Source organism: Argiope bruennichi, chromosome 2 (genome assembly GCF_947563725.1).
Source record: "Argiope bruennichi chromosome 2, qqArgBrue1.1, whole genome shotgun sequence".
Taxonomy (NCBI): Eukaryota; Metazoa; Arthropoda; class Arachnida; order Araneae; family Araneidae; genus Argiope; species Argiope bruennichi.
In genome coordinates, this window is record NC_079152.1 from 118,565,976 (window position 1) to 118,586,551 (window position 20,576).

Below are 20,576 nucleotides of genomic sequence, written 5' to 3' on the forward strand. Positions count from 1 at the left end.
TTCCGTCCCTTATAACTTTCGAATAAAAAATATTACTCAAAAACCGATTACGTATTCGTAAATTACAACTCAAAGAATTTTTTATTAATGATATTAAAGTGTAAAGCTTGCACAATTTGCACTTTGTAGGTATTCAGCTGAAGGCGATTCTTTGAGTTGTAATTTACGTATTCATAATTCTTTGAGCTGTAATTTAAGTATTCATAATTCTTTGAGTTGTAATTTATGTATATATAATTCTTTGAGTTGTAATTTACGTATTCATAATTCTTTGAGTTGTAATTTACGAATATATAATTCTTTGAGTTGTAATTTACGTATTCATAATTCTTTGAGTTGTAATTTACGTATTCATAATTCTTTGAGTTGTAATTTACGAATACATAATCGCCTTCAACTGAATGCCTACAAAGTGCAAATTGTGCAAGCTTTACACTTTAATATCATTAATAAAATTCTTTGAGTTGTAATTTACGAATACGTAATCGGTTTTTGCGTAATATTTTTTATTGAAAGTTATGAGGTACGGAAACCCCGACAATAATTAATGAACACCCTGTATAAGTTGCAATATTTAAAAATCGGGTCAATCAATAACACAAATGAGATTTCAGAATCAGCACTATACACGCAGAACTACTGACAAATTATTTTATTTTTGGCGAATATTCGTGTGTAAATTCAGCTTGTTTTATTCTGCATTCCCCTTTATTTGTTAAAATTCACCCCTTTAATATTTTTTTTTTAACTTTCGATAACTTATGTGTATTATTATAGAGTTATTAAAAATTAATTTATCAAATTCTGTACGAATTCTACATTTCATATCAATTTATTACATATTACTTTACAATTAGATCCTTAATCTTTCGCTATATCAGCTAGTATTGCACTCGAACGCACATTGCATGGCATGGTTTTGAAAGAACATGAAATGGTTTATTTATTTTTTAAAAAATTATAATTTCTTTATTAACGATTTTTTAACTAACCTCTCTAGGATGATGACGTGTAACCTCATAAATTATGCATGTGTCATAATACAGGGTGTTCATTAATTATTGTCGGGGTTTCCGTACCTCATAACATTCGAATAAAAAATATTACGCAAAAACCGATTACGTATTCGTAAATTACAACTCAAAGAATTTTATTAATGATATTAAACTGTAAAGCTTGCACAATTTGCACTTTGCAGGCATTCAGCTGAAGGCGATTATGTATTCGTAAATTACAACTCAAAGAATTTTATTAATGATATTAAAAAGATTAATGAATTTGCACATGGTTGCCCTTCATGGCCCGTAACACATCGAGACGAAATTCGATTTCCCTCCAAGTGTTCTCCAGCACTTGTGGGGTAACATCGCAGTAACAATTCTGCGCTTCAGTTCATCAAGGGAGGGCACAGGGGTCTTGTGCACAATGTTCTTGACAAACCCCCATAGAAAGAAATCCAGCGGTGTTATATGTGGTGATTTCGGAGACTATGGGATTGGTCCACCTCTTAGCATTGTTGCCACGTAAAATTCTTTGAGTTGTAATTTACGAATACATAATCGTCTTCAGCTGAATGCCTACAAAGTGCAAATTGCGCAAGCTTTACACTTTAATATCATTAATAAAATTCTTTGAGTTGTAATTTACGAATACGTAATCGGTTTTTGCGTAATATTTTTTATTCGAAAGTTATGAGGTACTGAAACCTCATTATAATTAATGAACACCCTGTCTTAATCTTATACATACAATTAATAATGTAATTTAATAATGTCATAAAACCTGAAACTTCGAAATTTACTTAACTAAACGATATATTCTGTGCGTAAGTAATATGGGTTCTCATCTTCTGTCGTTCTTACTGACGTTATAAATTTTAAAATATTCCGTTTGGAGAAGCATGACAAGAGCCATATTTCAAATACAACTCAATAATTGTATGTAAGATCAAATTTATTATTATTATCGGAAAATCAACTTTTCTATTTGAAGTAGCCCATTCTTAATTGAAAATATGAGTATGAGTGTAGGTATTAGAAATTAGTAGGTGAATAGAATTCAGATTTTTTAAAAATTTGTCTTTTTATGGTATTTTTAAAACAATTTTTCAAGCCATTTTTTTGCCATTCTTGGCAAAAATCAAGATACAAGTATATGAAGTTCTAAATAAAAACTAGTTAGTTAAATTTGTTTTAATTTACTAAATTTCTTTTAATTTATTTTTCTGCGCACTCTTAGTTGCAATTTCCAAATACAAAAATTGAAGCTTTAAACCATACAATTTTATCAAACTCCGTTTATTTTATTTGAAGTTAATTCTGATTATTTCTACATACAGAATTGTACTTACGTTTGCATTTATACAATACTCAAACCATTCAAACTGTTATTATTTAAAATTATTATGCTGTTATTTATTTATAATTATTTGTCCTAATTTACTTTCTTTTTCGATGAATCTTGTCTTCTGGCAAAAAGTTGTTTTTCTTATTCTGTATATTTCTACAAAACCATTTCCAGATTTATTTTATAAATTATTTACTTAAATATAAATCAAATATTAAAGAAGGTCAAAACGGAAGTCTTTCTGCCACGATAATGTGAATTATTAATAGTTACGAAATATAATAATAATAATAATAATAATGACTGATGACTGACTAAAGAATTTTGATTACTAATGAATAATTATACAGAAAAAGATTTAAGTGAATTCTGTTCTTGTTTTGTCTTTATTATCTTCTACTAAATTCCCATTCTGTTTATAATGATGCTTTGACTTCCATTCAACAAGTTAAAAATAATTAACCAGACTGGTCGTTCTGATGACAGCATCATTTATTAATTCATTCATCCATTGATGACTCATGTGGATCACTTAATCTTTGGCAGGTTCTATCCTGGTTGTGCAGGAAAGGGAATGAATCTCTGGAAAGGCATCAAGCTATCGCCGATTCTTTGGGAGCTATCAAGCAACAAGAGGAAGAGTTCGAGAAGTTCTATTTCTTAGCAATGGTAAGTAATGGCCAAGTTTCCAAATTCCTTCATTTTTATATTACCATTGAAACAGAAGTACATCTGGATCAGTAACTTTAACAGAGTAAAATTACTGACCCAGTACTGGAATAACTTTAACAGATCGTATCTGTTAAAATTACAACAGTTTAATCTGTTTTCTTATAACATTTTTGCCACAATCTTGATAGGACTCCTATCCTATTCATATGTTGTTGTAATTTCAGTGTCTTCGCAAAATTTACTTCAGTTATTAAACGTCTTTCATTAAAATGCGTAACTTCAAACTATATAGAGATTCAAAATTCAGTGCATAAGCTGTTAGACAAATTAGAAAACTCAAAAACACGCTAGAATCACGTAAAGATGTGTACATAGGGAGATGTTACCAGGAGGAATACGAAGATTCAAAAATGAATAAGCCGATAACTGGTGAGAACGCCTTATTTGGCAATGTAATATACTTGAATTTTGAATGTTATGTATCATTGTTTGCTGATGACCCCGCTATACCCACTCAAGGTAGCAACATCAAATTCATCATCAAAACACCGCTAGTCAAAATTCAGATTAACATCCATGTGATATGTGTAAACTAAGTATTCAGACTTTCACAGCAATTACATCATATTTATTCATATATTTATGTACTCTGACAGAGGCGACGCATGGATTGTGAACCCTTTCCAAAAGTATCTGGGTTTTGCGGATTTCTGGATTTAATTTTTTGCTATCATTTAACTTGTTAGAAACATGTATGCGAACTTAATCGAATTGATATCAAGTACACTGTTTAAATTTCAAAACATCATTCTTAAAATTTCCCCCCTCTTTTTTTTTTTTTTCTAGTAATTTATATGCAGGTCAATGTGGTCCAGTCTTACAATTGGTTGAGTAAATCTGCGATTTTTCTTTATTGCTAACTTTACTAGCTTATTTAAAATTAATAGTTTTTTTGTTTGTTTTTTGCTTATTGAAACTCATCTGCAATTGTGAAGGTGGCCCATTATTAATTGTTAAGGTATTTCAATTTATCTCAATACTTCTTATTAAAATTTGCATTTATAAGGATTAAATAATAAAAAAATATATCTGGATTTATTTGTTAGGACTGGGAAGCTGAAATGTACATTGTTTGTAAGTTTAATCCGACCCTGACCATATGCCATCGGAACTAGTAATGATATCAAAAACTGTAGTGATGGCGAACAGCAATAATTTTTAGTACACATACTGCGTTCACATGTGCTCAAATGCTCACAATTCGTTAATTTAATGCAGTATTATAAGGTATCCTTCCCTTTAATTAATTAATGATTATAAGGTATCCTCCTCTATAACTAATTCATGATTATAAGGTATCCTTTCTTATAACAAGTTCATTATTAAAAGGTATTCTTCAAGAATATTTATGGTGTCATTTTCTTCCTCGGAAATGCAAATATTTTGGATTGCAAATGTATTTGCAACATATTTTTTACTTATATTTCCCCCGACATTTGAAACGTTTCAAAGATACGCTACTCTGATGTAATAATTGGTACAATAATAATAATAATAACAACTGCTTCATTGTGTCACAAAAATTGGTGTATTCATTCCTGATCTTTCATGGTTGCTGAATTGCTATTTTCACTGACTTGAACATGTCGTGCGAAACAAATTTGTTTTCGAAACAATGCTTTGGTAAATAATCGCATTCACTTTCTTTTAGTATGTTGCTGGCCTGTCAAAAACAGTTTAAAGTTTCTCTAAAGTTACCTGTATCAGTTTATTTCACTGAATGGTTCATTATGTTTTCACGTTAACTGACCAGTTGTTGTCTGCTTAACAAACGACCTGACCACTCACTGATTCGGTTGAAGTGCGATAATAATCGTTGAAAAATGACTGGAACGGAGAATTCGGTATGGCATCTAAGACCGCCGCCAATTGGCTGACTTTTCACTTTTTCTTGTCAGTTTCTCTTTAAGCTTTCTCTCCCTTACTTTGCCCCCCTCTTTATCCTCGGTTTTCTTTCATGGGCAGTTTGAAGGGAAGGGCAAGTACTCCAAACCATCTTTCTTATCGTTTTCTGCCACTGAAGTGAATTATTTCGTAAATCGTGACAGTTTCAACCATTCCAGATTAGAAGCTTGGCGCCAATGGACTCGGCAATGGAGTTCGGAACAGAGAAATAACGTTAATGGTTATGCTTTCAAATAATCAGTCATTAGAGATAAAAAATGAGAAGTTATAAATTTATTGAAACCTTTCCGTTTAGAAGTTTGTTTAATATTATTTGATTTCAGAATATAACAAAAAGCATTTTATTGCTTGAAATAACACATTTTTAAATAAATGTTAAATTTTAATGATGAATTAATAATGTTCAATACATTTTTGAATTAACGATTGCTGAATCAAATATTTTCACAGTAAACATTATTTACTCATTAACAAATTTCTAAGAATTTTATTTAAAGAAATTTGGAACAGAATTATTCGCATTTTGATAGAAACCCAGTAATTTATTTTTAAAGAAAATTGCCAACCTTTAAAAGGAAATTTTTAAATACTTAAATCTTTAGAATTTTAATATTTACAAACTTTATTTTCTAAGTCTAGAAAAATAATTTATGTATATTCTTATTTCTGCGCTGCCTTCAGAAAACGATGTTTTTATAAAACCTTTTCGAAATAATAAATATTCTACTCTTATCCCTTAAACCATTAAAGCATTCTTATGTTCAGCTGAAAAGCACGAAACACAAGACCGGTTGGCTGCCTTTTAAGGGAGGAGTGCATGAATAGTATAATCATATCTCGATTAAACTCAGTTTTGTATCCATAACTAATTTTTGTTTTATGTTTTTGAAACTTTTATAATAAGCTTCTGAATTTATTTTACAAAGTGCAGTATTTAATATAATAAAAAGCTACTGATAAACTCACACGGAATCCATTAATGAGTAATCTATATCTACATACATCAGCGTCTACCTTCTAGACTATTAGAGTTTTGAATTTTATGAGACAAGAGCCAGGAATTGATCATATTCACCAGACATGCGGTGAAAATTAGAGAGCAAAAGTCAAAAAAATGAAAATAACATGTAGGCAGGCTGTAGATAATACATTATTATACCTATGTTACACCAACATTATCGTAACCTATTGTAACAGACCATCTTCTTTTCTGCAATTCTGCTCCAATTCCTGCTTCTCATGTTTTAATAGGAAACTTCAAAAAGTACGCTATGTGATACAAGAAACTCACTAAACAGATTCATTCAGAAACACAGAAATATGTTGCTATAGAGTTCATGATTTCAATATCAGCCTGCAAATTATAAGCTTACTGCAATTTGGATTTTGTAGCTTTAGTTGCAAACCTTTAGCTAATGTGTCAACTGCATAAATACGACTCTAATGTTTGAAAAGAGGAGGTTATGCTGCCTCTCTTTAAAAATTAAGTCCGCAGTATCAACCATCTTCTTCCATCACCTTGGTGGGGGCCGCGGTGGCCTGGTGGTAAGGTCTCGGCTTCAGAACCGGAGGGTTTCAGGTTCGTGACCCGATTCCACCGAAGAACCGTCGTGTAAGGGGGTCTGTTGCACGTTAAATCCGTCATGACCAAATGTCCTCCCGCTGGTGTGGCGTGGTGTGGAGAGGGGGGTGCCAGCTCAGGTGTCGTCCTCGTCGTTTGACCGTGGTTCAAAATTACGAGGTCCGTCCCAAAATAGCCCTAGTGTTGCTTCAAACGGGACGTTAATATAACCAAACCAAACCATCACCGTGGTATCGGGCATCATGAATTTCTCCTAATTGCCCAGATTATTAACAGAGTGTGATTTGAAGGTTTGGGGAAGAAATTCCCAGAAGATGACTAGAATCGTGGTAAAATAATGATCAGTTATGCATCATAATAGATCACTTTATTTCGATGATTTTGTTGCTTGTTAATTTTCAGTGATAAATTCAAGAGACAGCGATTTACGAGCTTCACATTCATGTTCGTGTGTGACGCTAAATTAACGTTGCCATTTTGTGGTTATCATTTTGAATCCACCGATACAGTAAAATTAAATCATCTCAAATTCATGAGGAAATTTATGAATGTGAATTGGGAATATAGCGTGTATGAAGATTTGTTTTTTTTTATAAGTGTATTACCGCCGCTGGAGACCGTTTAAATGAAAGGAATACATGAATTTTAGAGAGTATTATTTTAAAATCTTTTGTTTTATAGAATCGGCCTGAACCTCTTTTTATCAAAACTGTGTATATGATAGATTTTCGCCCTTCTTCTCATATGCAGATTTATCCCTATTATTATGATATTTTCTATCTTTCTCGGTGAGTAAATAATTTTGATGTATGTACAATTATTTGTACTACAAAACTACATGCCAATCTTTCACAGTCTCAAATATCATAAAAGCAACAGAAGAAGAATAACAGAAACAGAAAGCCAGATAAAAGTTAAGTGACCATTTGAGAGAGAGACTGTAAATAACTCACCATTTTTTCTGACGTGCCCTCCGCGTTTATAGCAGCGGTACTTCGCGATAAACATTTCCCTGCGATCTTGAGTTATTGCCTCCACAAATGTCTTTTTTTCATTTCTTTGAGCCCACCTGTGAAGACGCGAAGGACCAAACTCCCCTCGGTTTGAAAGGTTATTCCTATTACTGACCTACAAGAAGCATTAGGGGCCGGGGGAGATTGTGAAGCCGGGTATTGCTCTTGTCACGTAAATGTTTTCCTACCTTCTAGCTCTGAATTCTGAGAACATTTTTTTTTTTTTTTTATCATTTCCTACCTTCCGCGAATTTTCTCGTCCACCCTAAGGTCCAGGTGTATAGTTCCGGATCGGGAGACCTTATAAATATTCATTGTGATGAATCCCACCCCGATCTTTTGATTTTTTTTATTCTGTTCATGGCGAATCGTTACGATCAAAGAGGCTATCCGATGTTAAATAGAGAAAGTGAAAAAGTGATGCATTGCTTGTTTATGGGTGGTACTTGGAAAGTGACAAATGTTATTCTTAGAATAAAAATGTTGCATATATATATATATATATATATATATTAAATCTTGAAATAGATTTTGAGTGCTATGAACTCATTAATTTATCGTAAGCAATTTATTGTTTATTTTAAAATTTCATAAAAACAATTGAATGTTAAATAATTGAACGTTTCGACAAAATGCGATTGATGGATTAAACACCATATTATCAAAAATCTCATAAATTAGTTTGGAAACTTTCAATTGTTAATGCAGGGATTTAAGTTTTTCATTTGTGGTCCCATTTTGGTCAGAAAAATTTTTTTTTTTTCCCAAATGTGCATTTTTGTATAATAATAAAATACAAAATTAAATATAAATTTCAAAACGAATCATTTTTTAATAAAGATAGTTTTTTAATTATTATTGAACCTAATGAAAGCAAAATTCACCATTGTATCCTCGGATAAAAAATATTTTGCACCTCTGTCTAGAATTTCTAGCTGTGGCGTAACGGTAACGGGGCAAAGGATATAGATGCTTCATATACAAATTTGCGGAAATACCATATTTTGTTAAGTTACATTCTCAAGAGCAGGAACTGACATATTAGATATTTACATGCTCCAAGCACCTTTCTTTCTGGATAGGCGACTGCAATGCACCCATAGCTTAATTTGTCATGGGTTCAGTTATTCATTACTTTAAAGAAAGAAAAATTCGATGATGCAAAATATTCCAGAAATATTTAATTCTTCAGTACTTAACGTTATATTTTGAAATTAAATTTTTATTTTGTGGATTTAGATTTTTAGACTAATATTCAAGTTAAATTCTGCAAAAATTGGGGGGAAAAACCCTTTTACAAATAACTAAGGGGTGATTTAACTCTCCCTCTCCCGTAAAAAATTAATGCATTTTTTGTGTGTTTGTTTTTACACAGCAGCAAACCTACAATTTGTTAGTATAGAAATGTACTAATTACTAAGCCATAATCATATGCATAAACCTCTTACTGTAAATGAAAAAATAAAAATAAAAGACATTTTCATGTAAATTTATTTTTGTCATTTTGCGAGTCATCTTCTTCCACAGTTGCCAGGTCATACAATTCTAGAATTTATTATATGTTTTTTTTTTAATTAAGAAATTCATTTATTATGTAACTCTTATAATGTTTATGAATCGGCTGTTATATATAGCGGAAAATATATTAATTTAAACTCCATCTGTATTCACTAATTTTAACCTAAAAAGCAATAAGATTCTTGATTTAATTATTTGTTTATTTCTCTCTCTTAATATGGCATCGGCACGGATAAAGCTTTAATACAATGTATCTACTAGTCTCAAATTAGATTAGAATCATGAAATATGATAGATGAAACTAGTGCTGCCATCTATTAACGGATTCTACAAACTTTAGGTCATCAAACTTATTTTCATTACCTCTATGAAATGCCATTTACCAAGTTATCAATATTATGAGGCACGCGGGGAATAAGTTTTTTTATTTAAAAATAATAAATCACTTTTACTTTTTTGCGTACTAAGGATGAAATTAATTACATTAAAATTGTGTTTAGCTGAACATAGTTTGTTCTACATTAATAATTATAACACAATTTATTTAGTTTATAATAACACAACACACATTGCATTAACATAATAGTAATGGTTAACATAATATTAGTTCTGTTAAAGCAGAATGAATTTCATATAAATAAATTAGCGATATTTAATAGCGTGTCCCGTATTTAAAAAAATCTGTGAATCACATAATAACTTGAAAATTGCGATCGTAGATTTCATTTTTTTTTTTTTTTTTTTTTTTTTTTTTTTTGTAAAGAGCTTGATGTATGGAAATGATTGGCCAATAAGATTAATTTTCTTCTTCAGGTCAAAAAACTGCTGAAAAATTAATTTTTCTTTTTTGAAAAAATATTTGATTGTTCTTTTTGTTCTGATATCAGGAATTGAAAAACGAATTATCTATAAAGATATATCCTTAAACTTACGCAGAGGTTTAATTACTTCAAGCTTATATAAACAAGTTCACAAGCAATTTTTATAGAAAATTAGTATTAACATTATTAAACTTATTTTAAATGTATTTCACATAAGTTTATTTGCTATCATTTAAAAAAATTCAAAAGGAATATATATATATATATATATATATAATTCAAAGATTGAAAACTATAACACTGAGCCACGGAGTATTTCGCTGCTATATTGAAACTACAACTGAAAGATAGCTATTTAATTTATCTCAGTGAGTGATTAATGAATTAAGGTTAAATTTTTTGTTTATTATCTTGAGTGAACTCATTAAAACAATGACATGTACTCAGGGCCGGCCATCTGGGGGGTGCGGCGGATGCCCCGCGATTGAGGACCCCAACATGATTAAGAACTGAATTAATATTCTGAACGGAATAGCGAGATGGAAAAAAAAAGAGAGGAAGAAATTTAACTGGAACAGTCGATGGGTTTTGTAATATACGAAGTTTACAAATATTGCAAATATTATATTACAGTTAGTGCAAGTGTGAAACATATTCTAAACCTAAAGCACCGTCACTTACATTACATAGTAGGTTAAATTGCATATATTACTTTGATAATTCATATTATAAATGTTTAATATTGTTACATCTCATCATGTCCTTGCTAAAGAAATATCCCTCTGGGTCTCAGAAAATAAAATTAGTAGAGAAAAAAAAATTCAAAAAGTCACAAGTAGTTTTATTTTCTTGTCTATGAAGTAATTCTGGAAATGAAACTGCTTCGACTTCAAAAAATACAATTCAAGATTAAACTGAAAAGAAAATTCCGCACAAATTACACAATCTTGCAATGGAAATGTAGAAACTGTGAAAATCTTTGAAGAACCGTATGTTTATACAAATATGATAGAATCAGAAAATAACGATGAAAATGCCAATGACAAATGTGATCAAGTGTATATAAGTGCTTCAGGTTTATGCTCAAACATTATAATTGATAAATTTAAAATGTTTTGTGTTAAAAACAGGCCCGTGCAACACAAAGCAGTTTTTGCTGAAAAGGCTGAAGATGGATCATTTTCAACTACTTACTACTTCCAAATGTTCCAAAAGCTTTTTTGATTTTGAATGAAAAGGATGTAAATAACTCTCAATACATATTGCAATACATACTAAATAATAATTATAATGATTTATTTCTAAATGTATTAACTGTCTTAAAACTTTTACATTGCCATTGATTATTATAAATGCTGAGTGCTCTTTCAGCAAAGTAAAATTAATAAAGAATTTTCTTTAGTTAAGCATGTGTGCATAACACTTAAATGCACTTGCTATATTAAGCATCAAAAAAGAAATTGCAAAAAACTGTAATTTTCCTGAAGTAATTAATAGCAAAAACAAAATCGTGTATTAGATAAACATGCAATAGTAATATGAGTTCGTATTTGTTTTTTTTTTTTTTTTTCTACTTTGCAAAAAATTTATTGTTTTTTTTTTTTTTTTTCTTTGGCACCCGGTCTTCTTCATTGAGATGGCCGGCTCTGCATGTACTTTACTATATCTCTATCTGCTCTTTTTCTAAATATGATTAATTTAGCATAATTTTAAAATTGTTTGAAAAGATATTTCAAATATTTTCAATAACCAAACATAAATGCAATAAATAACAAAACAGATTTTATTTTCCTAATTTTTTTTATTTGAAATTTTGAAAAATCTATACGAAATCTATACGTTCGAAATAGTTTGCACCTAATGAATTGGTAGTTAAAGCATATTATAAATTCTATTGAAACTGCTTTGATATAATTAAGTCAATGATTAGTTGAAAAACATTTATATTTCATTTAAAATAAAAGTTTTTTGAAAGTTTTTATTTTTAAAATTAATGATATACTAACTAATAATTATTACTATGGGTCTCTTGTTTACATATATGTACTTAAAGCGTCTATTTATTTTTATGCGTTGTATTTTGTTTTAATTATATAATAAAAATGTTTACTGAAATTTCTTGAATATTCATTTGAGAGAGAAAAAAAAAATAGGACGAATATTTAAAGGAATTATCAGAGTAATGAAATTTCCAAATTAAGTTTATAGTTTGCTCCCTCAAGTGAAGTATATAGTCTGTGCTTCTAATAGCAAAGTTGTTTAAAGTTATGTTGAAAACCGTGGTTTGCGTGGGAAAAAAATGAAAGAGTGAAAGGGCATCTGGAATAAATACTTTAAGGCCATGTTTCGTCTTTCTTCAGATTAAATAGAAAAAGTTATTTAGATCAAAAATGCTAAATTTACTCACCTTATTGTCTATTTGGCTTCTGTGCTGTAAGACACGGTCTCTACTCCACTTATCTAAAACATCGAGTGGCAAACCATCATGATGGTATCTAGACCATCCAAAACTGCTAAACAGACAGTAAATAAAACATTTTAAATTAATTATAATTATATTGCTAACATGACATTTTCAGAAAGCAAAAAATAACTGCATCGAGATTATTATTTTTTTCACAGGTATTTATATTCTAAATGGGGTAACATTAACATTTTTTAAACTATATTTTTAGACTACATGGTTAGATTTATGTGTGACTAAATTAAAAATAAACTCTAAAAAAATGGCGTTTAATTTTTTTTAAGTAAACAAATGGGTTTTATTGAAAACATATAATAATTTGTCTCTTTATCTTCATAGGTGTCTAGAACTTTCATTTCGGGAAATCTTGGTGGTAATTTTATTGCTGGCCCATTGCCATTTGCTAAGACTTTAAATAAATATAATTTTTCATAATTGGACTACATTCTATTTTAGATGAATATTTAAAACAAAACAAAAAAAAAAGGTATTCCCGAATAATATAGTTTTATTTTAGGGTAATCTTGATTCCAATTAAGAAAATAACCATGGAGATTCAATAGAAATATTCTGCGATAAAAAATATTTTCCAAACCTGAATATATTTTATCTTTTTTTTTCCTTTTATTTTCTTGAAAAGGGAGGCTTTGCTTATTTAATTATTTTTATTTTGAAAAAAAAATCAGTCTTGGAACCCTGTTCATAAACAGCGAGGCAACGACCGTATGGGAAACGGAACTGTAATAAAGCACATTTAAGGAGTTGCCGTCCGAGCCGGATGCGCATGCGAATTTCAAAAGTATGGCTTTATTATTCATATATATATATAATCCGCTCGTAATGACTCACATTTTCGTTTCTAAATATAAAATGGAAAAATATTGTGTGACGTCACTTCCCAATCATATTTAATGGGCTTGTCGTTGATAGTTGTTTAACTAAGCACAGCACCATATTTTCTGAAATTCAACTTTCTAAACGAATGTAAATTACATCCGCCTGAGAATTCCACTTTTCTAAGAATTTTCTTGAAAACTTTTGATTTCTACATTTTTTTTTTTTTTTGAAAATAAATATTTAGAAGATTTTTTATCATTATTTAAAGAGGGGAAATGCAAATGCTTAAAATGTTTTAAAGGAAAGAATTTCTCATTTCCAGAAATGCTATTCGGGAAACGACTGTGAGATATTTTTCATATTATTATTATCATTAAATTTGTATTATATTTGTTACACTTCTCCGAAAGAGTAATAAATGTTTTATAAATGTTCATTTAAATAAAAAGAATGTTGTTAAAAGATTTTTTTATTAAAGTTGTTTAAGATTAATAAATAATTTTCCATTCTTTATATATATATATATATATGAACTTCGTACTCTTGGGATAAGAACTTTCTGTCCTGCTTTTTACATAAAGTGTGTCATTTGTATGACTGGGTGAATATAAATATAGTAAAAAAAACATGCTTGGTGTCAAAAAAATCCAAAATCTATTACCTGAGAAATTGTCATCTCCATTATCCAACAATGGTACGAAATGACCAAATCTGTTCTTTTTATTGCCACTGTAATTTCTCATCAGACTGGATGTTAATATTTAAGTTTTTTTTAGGCACACTTTATTTGAAAATAATTTGTGATCATTCATATCATTGATGGAAAAAATGTTTTTGAGGGGAAAAAATATTTGATCGAATTTCACTAAAGCTAGTTTTTAGAATACTTTTTTTTTTAATTAAAAAGAGATGATCTTCCGTATTTTTAAAAAATGCACTTCGCAATTTTTAACGACTAATTAAATAATAATGTCTTTATTTGTTTCTGGAAAATATCTGATATTTAATTAAAAATCCCTATTTATGGGGGAAGAAATGAAATTACATTTATGAATATTTTCTGAAACAGTTTAATTGATTGAATTATAATGAGTGGATTCAAATTTGTAAGGAAAAAACTGCTCCAAGACCATCCGGTTCAACTAAATTTTATTCAGTTAAGTTGTATAAAAGTGAAATAAACATAAATTTTAAAAAAACGTACATATTTTTTTGCAAAAGTTTGCTAAAAAGTACGAAATTATTACAATTCTGGAGAATAAGTCTTATCAGTCTGTGTGGTTAATTTTAAACTGTACAATAAATGTTATTTCTACAAATATTAAAATTCTTATATAACAGTCTTTTTTTTTCGGTGTTACAATTAGAAAATCACTGTTCTTAATTTTTTTTTTTTTTTTTTTTTTTTACATGCAAATGTACTGTTTTTGGTTTTGCGATGATAGTCGTGTTTTAAAAAAATTTCTATTTATTATTATTAAAGAAAAAAAAACATGCCCTTTGTATCCTCTGGACATGATCCCAATTCTGTATAAAACTTACTTGATAACATATTTTGAGTTTCTTTTCTTATATAGTAAAAAAAGAGTATGAAAAAACTTATCTTATCCTTCTCTAAAAAATGTATGATAATAATGTTCAAATTTCATAATAAAACTCTTATCTTATGTCTTATCATACATATCAAAATTCTTATCACTTTTAAACACCTTCAACTTTTTTTCTTAATCTGATCTACGAGATCTTGTGAATTTTTTTTTTATGTGTAAAAATATGAAAGTACTCGTAAACTGTAATTAGGTTGTTCAAAAACTTTCCAGTATATACATGTTATAAGTGTTGCGTAGGTTGACACCTTGACGTGTAGAGAATACTCTGCTTTTTTTTTAAAAAAAATAAAAAAATTGTGTTGTTTGTGTAGTACACTGAGTGGGTTGCATAAAATAAATAACGTTTATTAAATGCATGCAATCACAAGAAGAAAATGAAAATTTCCCTTAGCCTTTTGTATTATTTGAAATAGAATAGAAAAGAAAAAAAAGTATGAAAATTTTATAGAAAAATTAAAATTTTCATAAAAAAAGTATTATTTGAAATTGAAAATTAATCTTCATTTATGTCAAAATCCAGTGACTGATATAGACTGAAAGTTAGTAATTCACAATAAGAAGGAAAACCGTCAAATTTTACAAAAAGTCAAATGCAAAAATCTAAGGAAAACTTTGTTATTTTTTCTTTCGTGATCATTTATAATCCTTAAAATAAACTTTGTCTTGGAAAAATGCTGCCGTTCAACGTATTTTACAATTTAAAGAAAACCTCCATTCATTTGATGTTCCCTATGAGAAGTGCTCATTGTAGCAGATGTTTCAGAAGCATACTTTTTTCTAATTCAAATGAGGGTGATATGGTAAAAATGTATAATAGTTATTTAATATAAGGTGACTGCCTACGTTGAAAATGGCATTTTTCGACCATCTTGGTCAAAAAAAATTTGTTCAAAAATATTTTAATTCAAACATTTTAAGGCAGAAATGCTGAGTTATTTAAGTATTCGTTTAATTTTAATTTTTGCTATACTAGACAAGCATAGGTTATATATCGTTGTTGATTGAGTCTTCCCTGGAGTCAGATTTCTTTTCGATCGAGTATTCGGCCTACAAAACATTTTCGGAATAGTTCTTTAATTAAAATAATTTTTTAGAATGTTGCAGAAATCTGTGATGCGAACATGTAATATTTTTCGTTGTATTTTTGGAGATTGTACTTCATGAGGCATTATTTTCTTAATCTTTTTTTCCCCCTTAAAAAATGAATATTCTTTGAAGAGCACCCCCCCCCTTCACACACGAAAAAAAATGAATATTCTTGAAGGGTTTATTATTATTATTATATTGGACTACTTTTAATACAAAAAGAAATAATTCTTCTAAAAATTTATCTCGCTACAAATCATAAATAAACAGGCAAAAAGCATTGGAAGCATCTTACATCACAGCCTTTAGAAACAAGCTTGCCAAATTGTCCCTGCCGTAATTACTATAGTAGCGATAAATGACGCCGCTTCAAAAAATCGCCCGCATTGTGTTTTCTCTGCCAGAACTGGTCCCAGCGGGTCACTCAGAAAGGTCGTCTGAGCATTTGAAAGGTATGGAGCAGGGGCGAATGAATGGATGCACACCTGTGTGAGAAACATCACGTAGTATCGGTAAGAATCGAAGTTTCTCACCCCTTGGGATCACAAGGTCTTTTTTCACACCTCAACAAGTGAAAACTCCGAATATTGACTCTAAATGATCAAGTTATCCCGAGCACGGTGCATTGGAAATGTATTGTGTTGCCCTAATGATCGTTTTCCCACCCTCCCCCTTGTTTCTTGTTCTAAGACACAGGCTTTGACTCGCGGCGACGACCTTGTAATATAGCCTCTAAGGCATGCGTTGTTTATTAATTGCGTTTTCGTTGGAAAAAAATTTATGTCCTCAGTGAACGTTGAGTGCGTAGAATTTTTGAGTTGTTGCTATACAATGCAATGAACCGGTAGTTACAAATTTCTGGAGAGCTAATTAGTTATTCGGAGCGCACCAGCGTAATTAATTTTAAGTCATGTATGTTATGAATGAAGCAATTCTGTACGCAATTTTTTAAATGCGTGGCCTTAATCCTTATATTTATCAAAGCAGAGATATACCATTTTTAACGCTCTATGGGGAAAAAAAAAACAAAAAAAAACATAGTTTCTATTTGCATTAAATGCATACGTCACCTGAGCTACTAAATACATTAGAGCTATTCGTACTGCTATAATCTTTATTAGATTTGTTAAACTTGTCTCGCACTTCATATATGCTGATGTATACTATTTTAACCCTTCTTTGCATGATGATGGAAATTTCCATCATAGCATTTAGTGAACAAAAAATTGTACTCAAAACAGGTGTACTATAAATTGGTTGTTGTTGGCAACTTTTTTCACGACTATTGCGTAATAAGGAACGTAGCTATCAAAAAAAAATCAAATGTCACAATCATTATAGCGGGTTTGAACACGTCATTCCGCTATTTGTTATGGTTGGAAGAAACATTCGATTTCTTGAATATTTTTTATAACTAATCTGAGATTTGTTTTGCTAATAAAAGCGATAATGAGTGGAGAAATTTAGAAGAGAGGGACATTGAAGATTTTATACTGAGCTTAAATTTGTAAATTTGCATGATGATGAATATTTCCATCATATTATTTTTTTTAATTATTTTATATTATATATTTATACTAGAATTTCTTTAAGAATTTTTCCTTTAATCTAGAGCATGAATTATATGGCCCAAATTTATTTTACACAAAAAAAAAGAAAAAAGAAAGAAAAAGTCATTCAAAGAAGGATTTAGTATAAATAAAATAATACATATAAATTTTTTTTTATCCATTATAATTCTTATGGTAAAGTCTTGTTTCTTCATCATAGTATTTCTGTTTTGAATCTCAGTTTCTTTATAGCCTGTAGTAAACACAGAATTAATGCATATTTTTTCGAATAGGTTAGTTTCGAATAGGTTAGAATAGTTTATAGGCTTATTTTTATCAGTTTTTATATTATCTATAATTTTTAAACTACTTTTATAGCAACATTTCTTAAATTTAATATAATTAACCCTAGAATGCATGATTTTTTATTTTTTATTTTTTTTTTACATAAGAAATTTATATGTTTTGAATTGCTACATATAATTCTGAGGAAATATTTTTTTAATTAAAATTTTTTTCGTGAAAATAAATAAAATAATAAAAACTTACCAAGAGGCTACATTATGAATTAAGCTATACCCCAGTAGCACAAATCACATTATAAAAATTCTACAATAAAAATAAAAGTCCCTTTTTATCAATATATTTTTTTACAATGCAAAAAAAAGAAAAATATTTTAATGGTAGAACTATTCATACAACAGCCACCTTGGTATTTTTCCAAGTTTGCAGTTTAAATCTAACTCTAAAACTGTTACTGCCATATATCGGTCTTTTCTACAAATATTTATGAAAAAACATTTAAAATAGAATTTCGAAACACTCATTATTACCCTTGAGAACAGTCATGTGAAGCCTTACAAATGGAAGTAAAATCGTGTGCCAAATGGCTTCACGATACATTGTAGGGTTAAACCTCAGAAATGATAGAGCAGTTATAACTGCAATAAGAAATAACTACAAGATGAAGTAACCAATTCTTCAGTTTTGTTAATACCTAAATTTTTATCCATTTTTATCTAGAAAAGTATACAGACTGAGGTTTAAATTATGACATAGCAAAGGATTGCAAAAAAAAAAAAAAATTCATTTGTTCACTTTATTATGAGAGATGGTCACCACCAGACTGCATGTTTTAAGTCATAGAAATGTAATAGCTTTTACTACTTATAATCATAATTTCTCAAAACTAAAAAGGAGCTTAGAAAAAGGAGCATATTAAGAAAAAAATATTAAGTTAAATTTTCAAGCAATTTATTCACCTTGTATTAAGAACTGTCTTTTCTTTTTTTAATAAGTCATATTCATTCGAATATAATACTCATATATGCAACAAAACTCTGAGAGAATTGTGTATGGCAAGTCAAATTAAATTATTTTTTTAACACAGTTGTTGACTCTAGATTTCACTTTTTGATCTGTATAAATTATGTTTATTATCCTTTTGTTGATAGATGAAATTGTCTATATAAAAAAAATTGTCATGAAATCTTACTTATAATTCCAACATATTTTCTGCCTATGTTAAAAAAAAAAGCCATTCTAAAATAAACTATTTAAATAATGGCTTTATAAAAAAAAAGCTGTTATAATTTACATTTTTGGAATTTATGCCGCATTTGTGTGTAAAGTACTGAAACATGCTTCGTAATCTTGATGTAATCGAGATTTTTATAATAGGAAATTTTTCTGAACTCACGATTTCTAGGGAACTCATTTCTTTCGAAAAATGCAATAAGTTTAGGAATTTTTAATTTACTTCTGTAGTTTTGAAAACCTATTTATGATAATAAACATTTTAACATATTGAGCTGCTTATCTCGACAGTTCATTTGCCTGTAGAATAATGGGTTCGTTTAAAACGAGAAAAATGAATTACAAATTGGTAAACAACGCTAATTTATTTAGTTAACATGCTTAAAAAAACTATAAAAGAAAAGTATTTATGTCTTATTGTTTTTTTTTTGTATAATTTTAATTATTGTTAGATTGGTTAATATATTTTATATTTATTTTTGTTCAATTTGTCTTTTATTTTTTATTTAAAACTGAAACAGTGATATATGTTATTATCATAAAAAATTTCTTTAGAAATACAAACGGATTTCTCTGACATTTATTGGCGAATTTAGGCACATTCTATCCCTAGGCTGTAGATGCTGCGAGGCCTCTCTTTTAACAACAAAATATTCAATTTAATTTGAATTTTTTAACTAAACATCATGTTAATGAATTTTTTATTTTACTTACTTGGTGAAAATGTATATATTTTTGTTTTTATGATTTACAATTGCATTCATTCTTAAAAAAGTGTTAATATTACTAATACTTTATAATTCATACTTATGCTGATTTTTTATATTAGCGTTGTCAAATAAATATTTTTCTTATCAACCTGTCTGCAGCCCCTTTCAGCATAGCGACTGTAGGCAGCTGTTTATTCTCTACTAAGTAGGAAATCCGCCGTTGTTGTTTTTTTTTTTTTTTTTGCAGTTAATGTTATGTTTTTATTTGAGATATTTTCTTGCTGATTTCAAATTCTGTATGCTTAATCATACTCATTTAATTTCTTGAAATATAGTTCTTTTTTAATTTTAAAATATCTTAAGATAATTTTTTTTTAGAAAGTGTACTTTAATGTTATATATTTAGTGCACTAGCCTTTGCCAGGATTCTTTCGTTAAAAGAAAACTTAAATTTTAAAATTTTAAAAAAATTCAAAAAAATTAATGAATTTATTTTTTATTAACAATAATTGCTTTCATTCTGTCTTAGATATTAAGGTATTCCTACTTTAATTAATGATGGTAGTGGTTAAAATCTTCTGATTCCTTAGGAATTGAAACCTGGAGTTTAATGGTATAAAAGTTATATCTAATTATTCTTCGCCAAATACGATGAAGCCTTTTGAAAGTTTTATGTTAGAACTCTTCGACGAATTTAATCCTCCTCTGACTTTGAAAATTTATCCGTGTTATAATTTATGATTTTATTGTGTAGCTTTTCTCATTGACCATTGCCAGTAAATTTTTTAAACAGTATTGTGAACCAGACCAAATAGAGTTATAGTTCCAAAATCATTCCGAATATTAAAGAAGGAAATTAGAAAAGA

General features: G+C 29.0%; 1 protein-coding gene across 2 annotated transcripts in view; it reads left to right on the forward strand.

Moving 5' to 3' along the window:
* Positions 1-20,576, forward strand: part of LOC129961612 (pleckstrin homology domain-containing family G member 4B-like) — a 544,990-nt gene that overhangs the window by 470,325 nt on the left and 54,089 nt on the right. For both annotated transcript variants that reach the window (XM_056075118.1, XM_056075119.1), the window contains one exon: positions 2,893-3,015. In XM_056075118.1, coding sequence (XP_055931093.1) covers positions 2,893-3,015 — 123 coding nt within the window. The remainder of the gene's footprint in view (positions 1-2,892; positions 3,016-20,576) is intronic.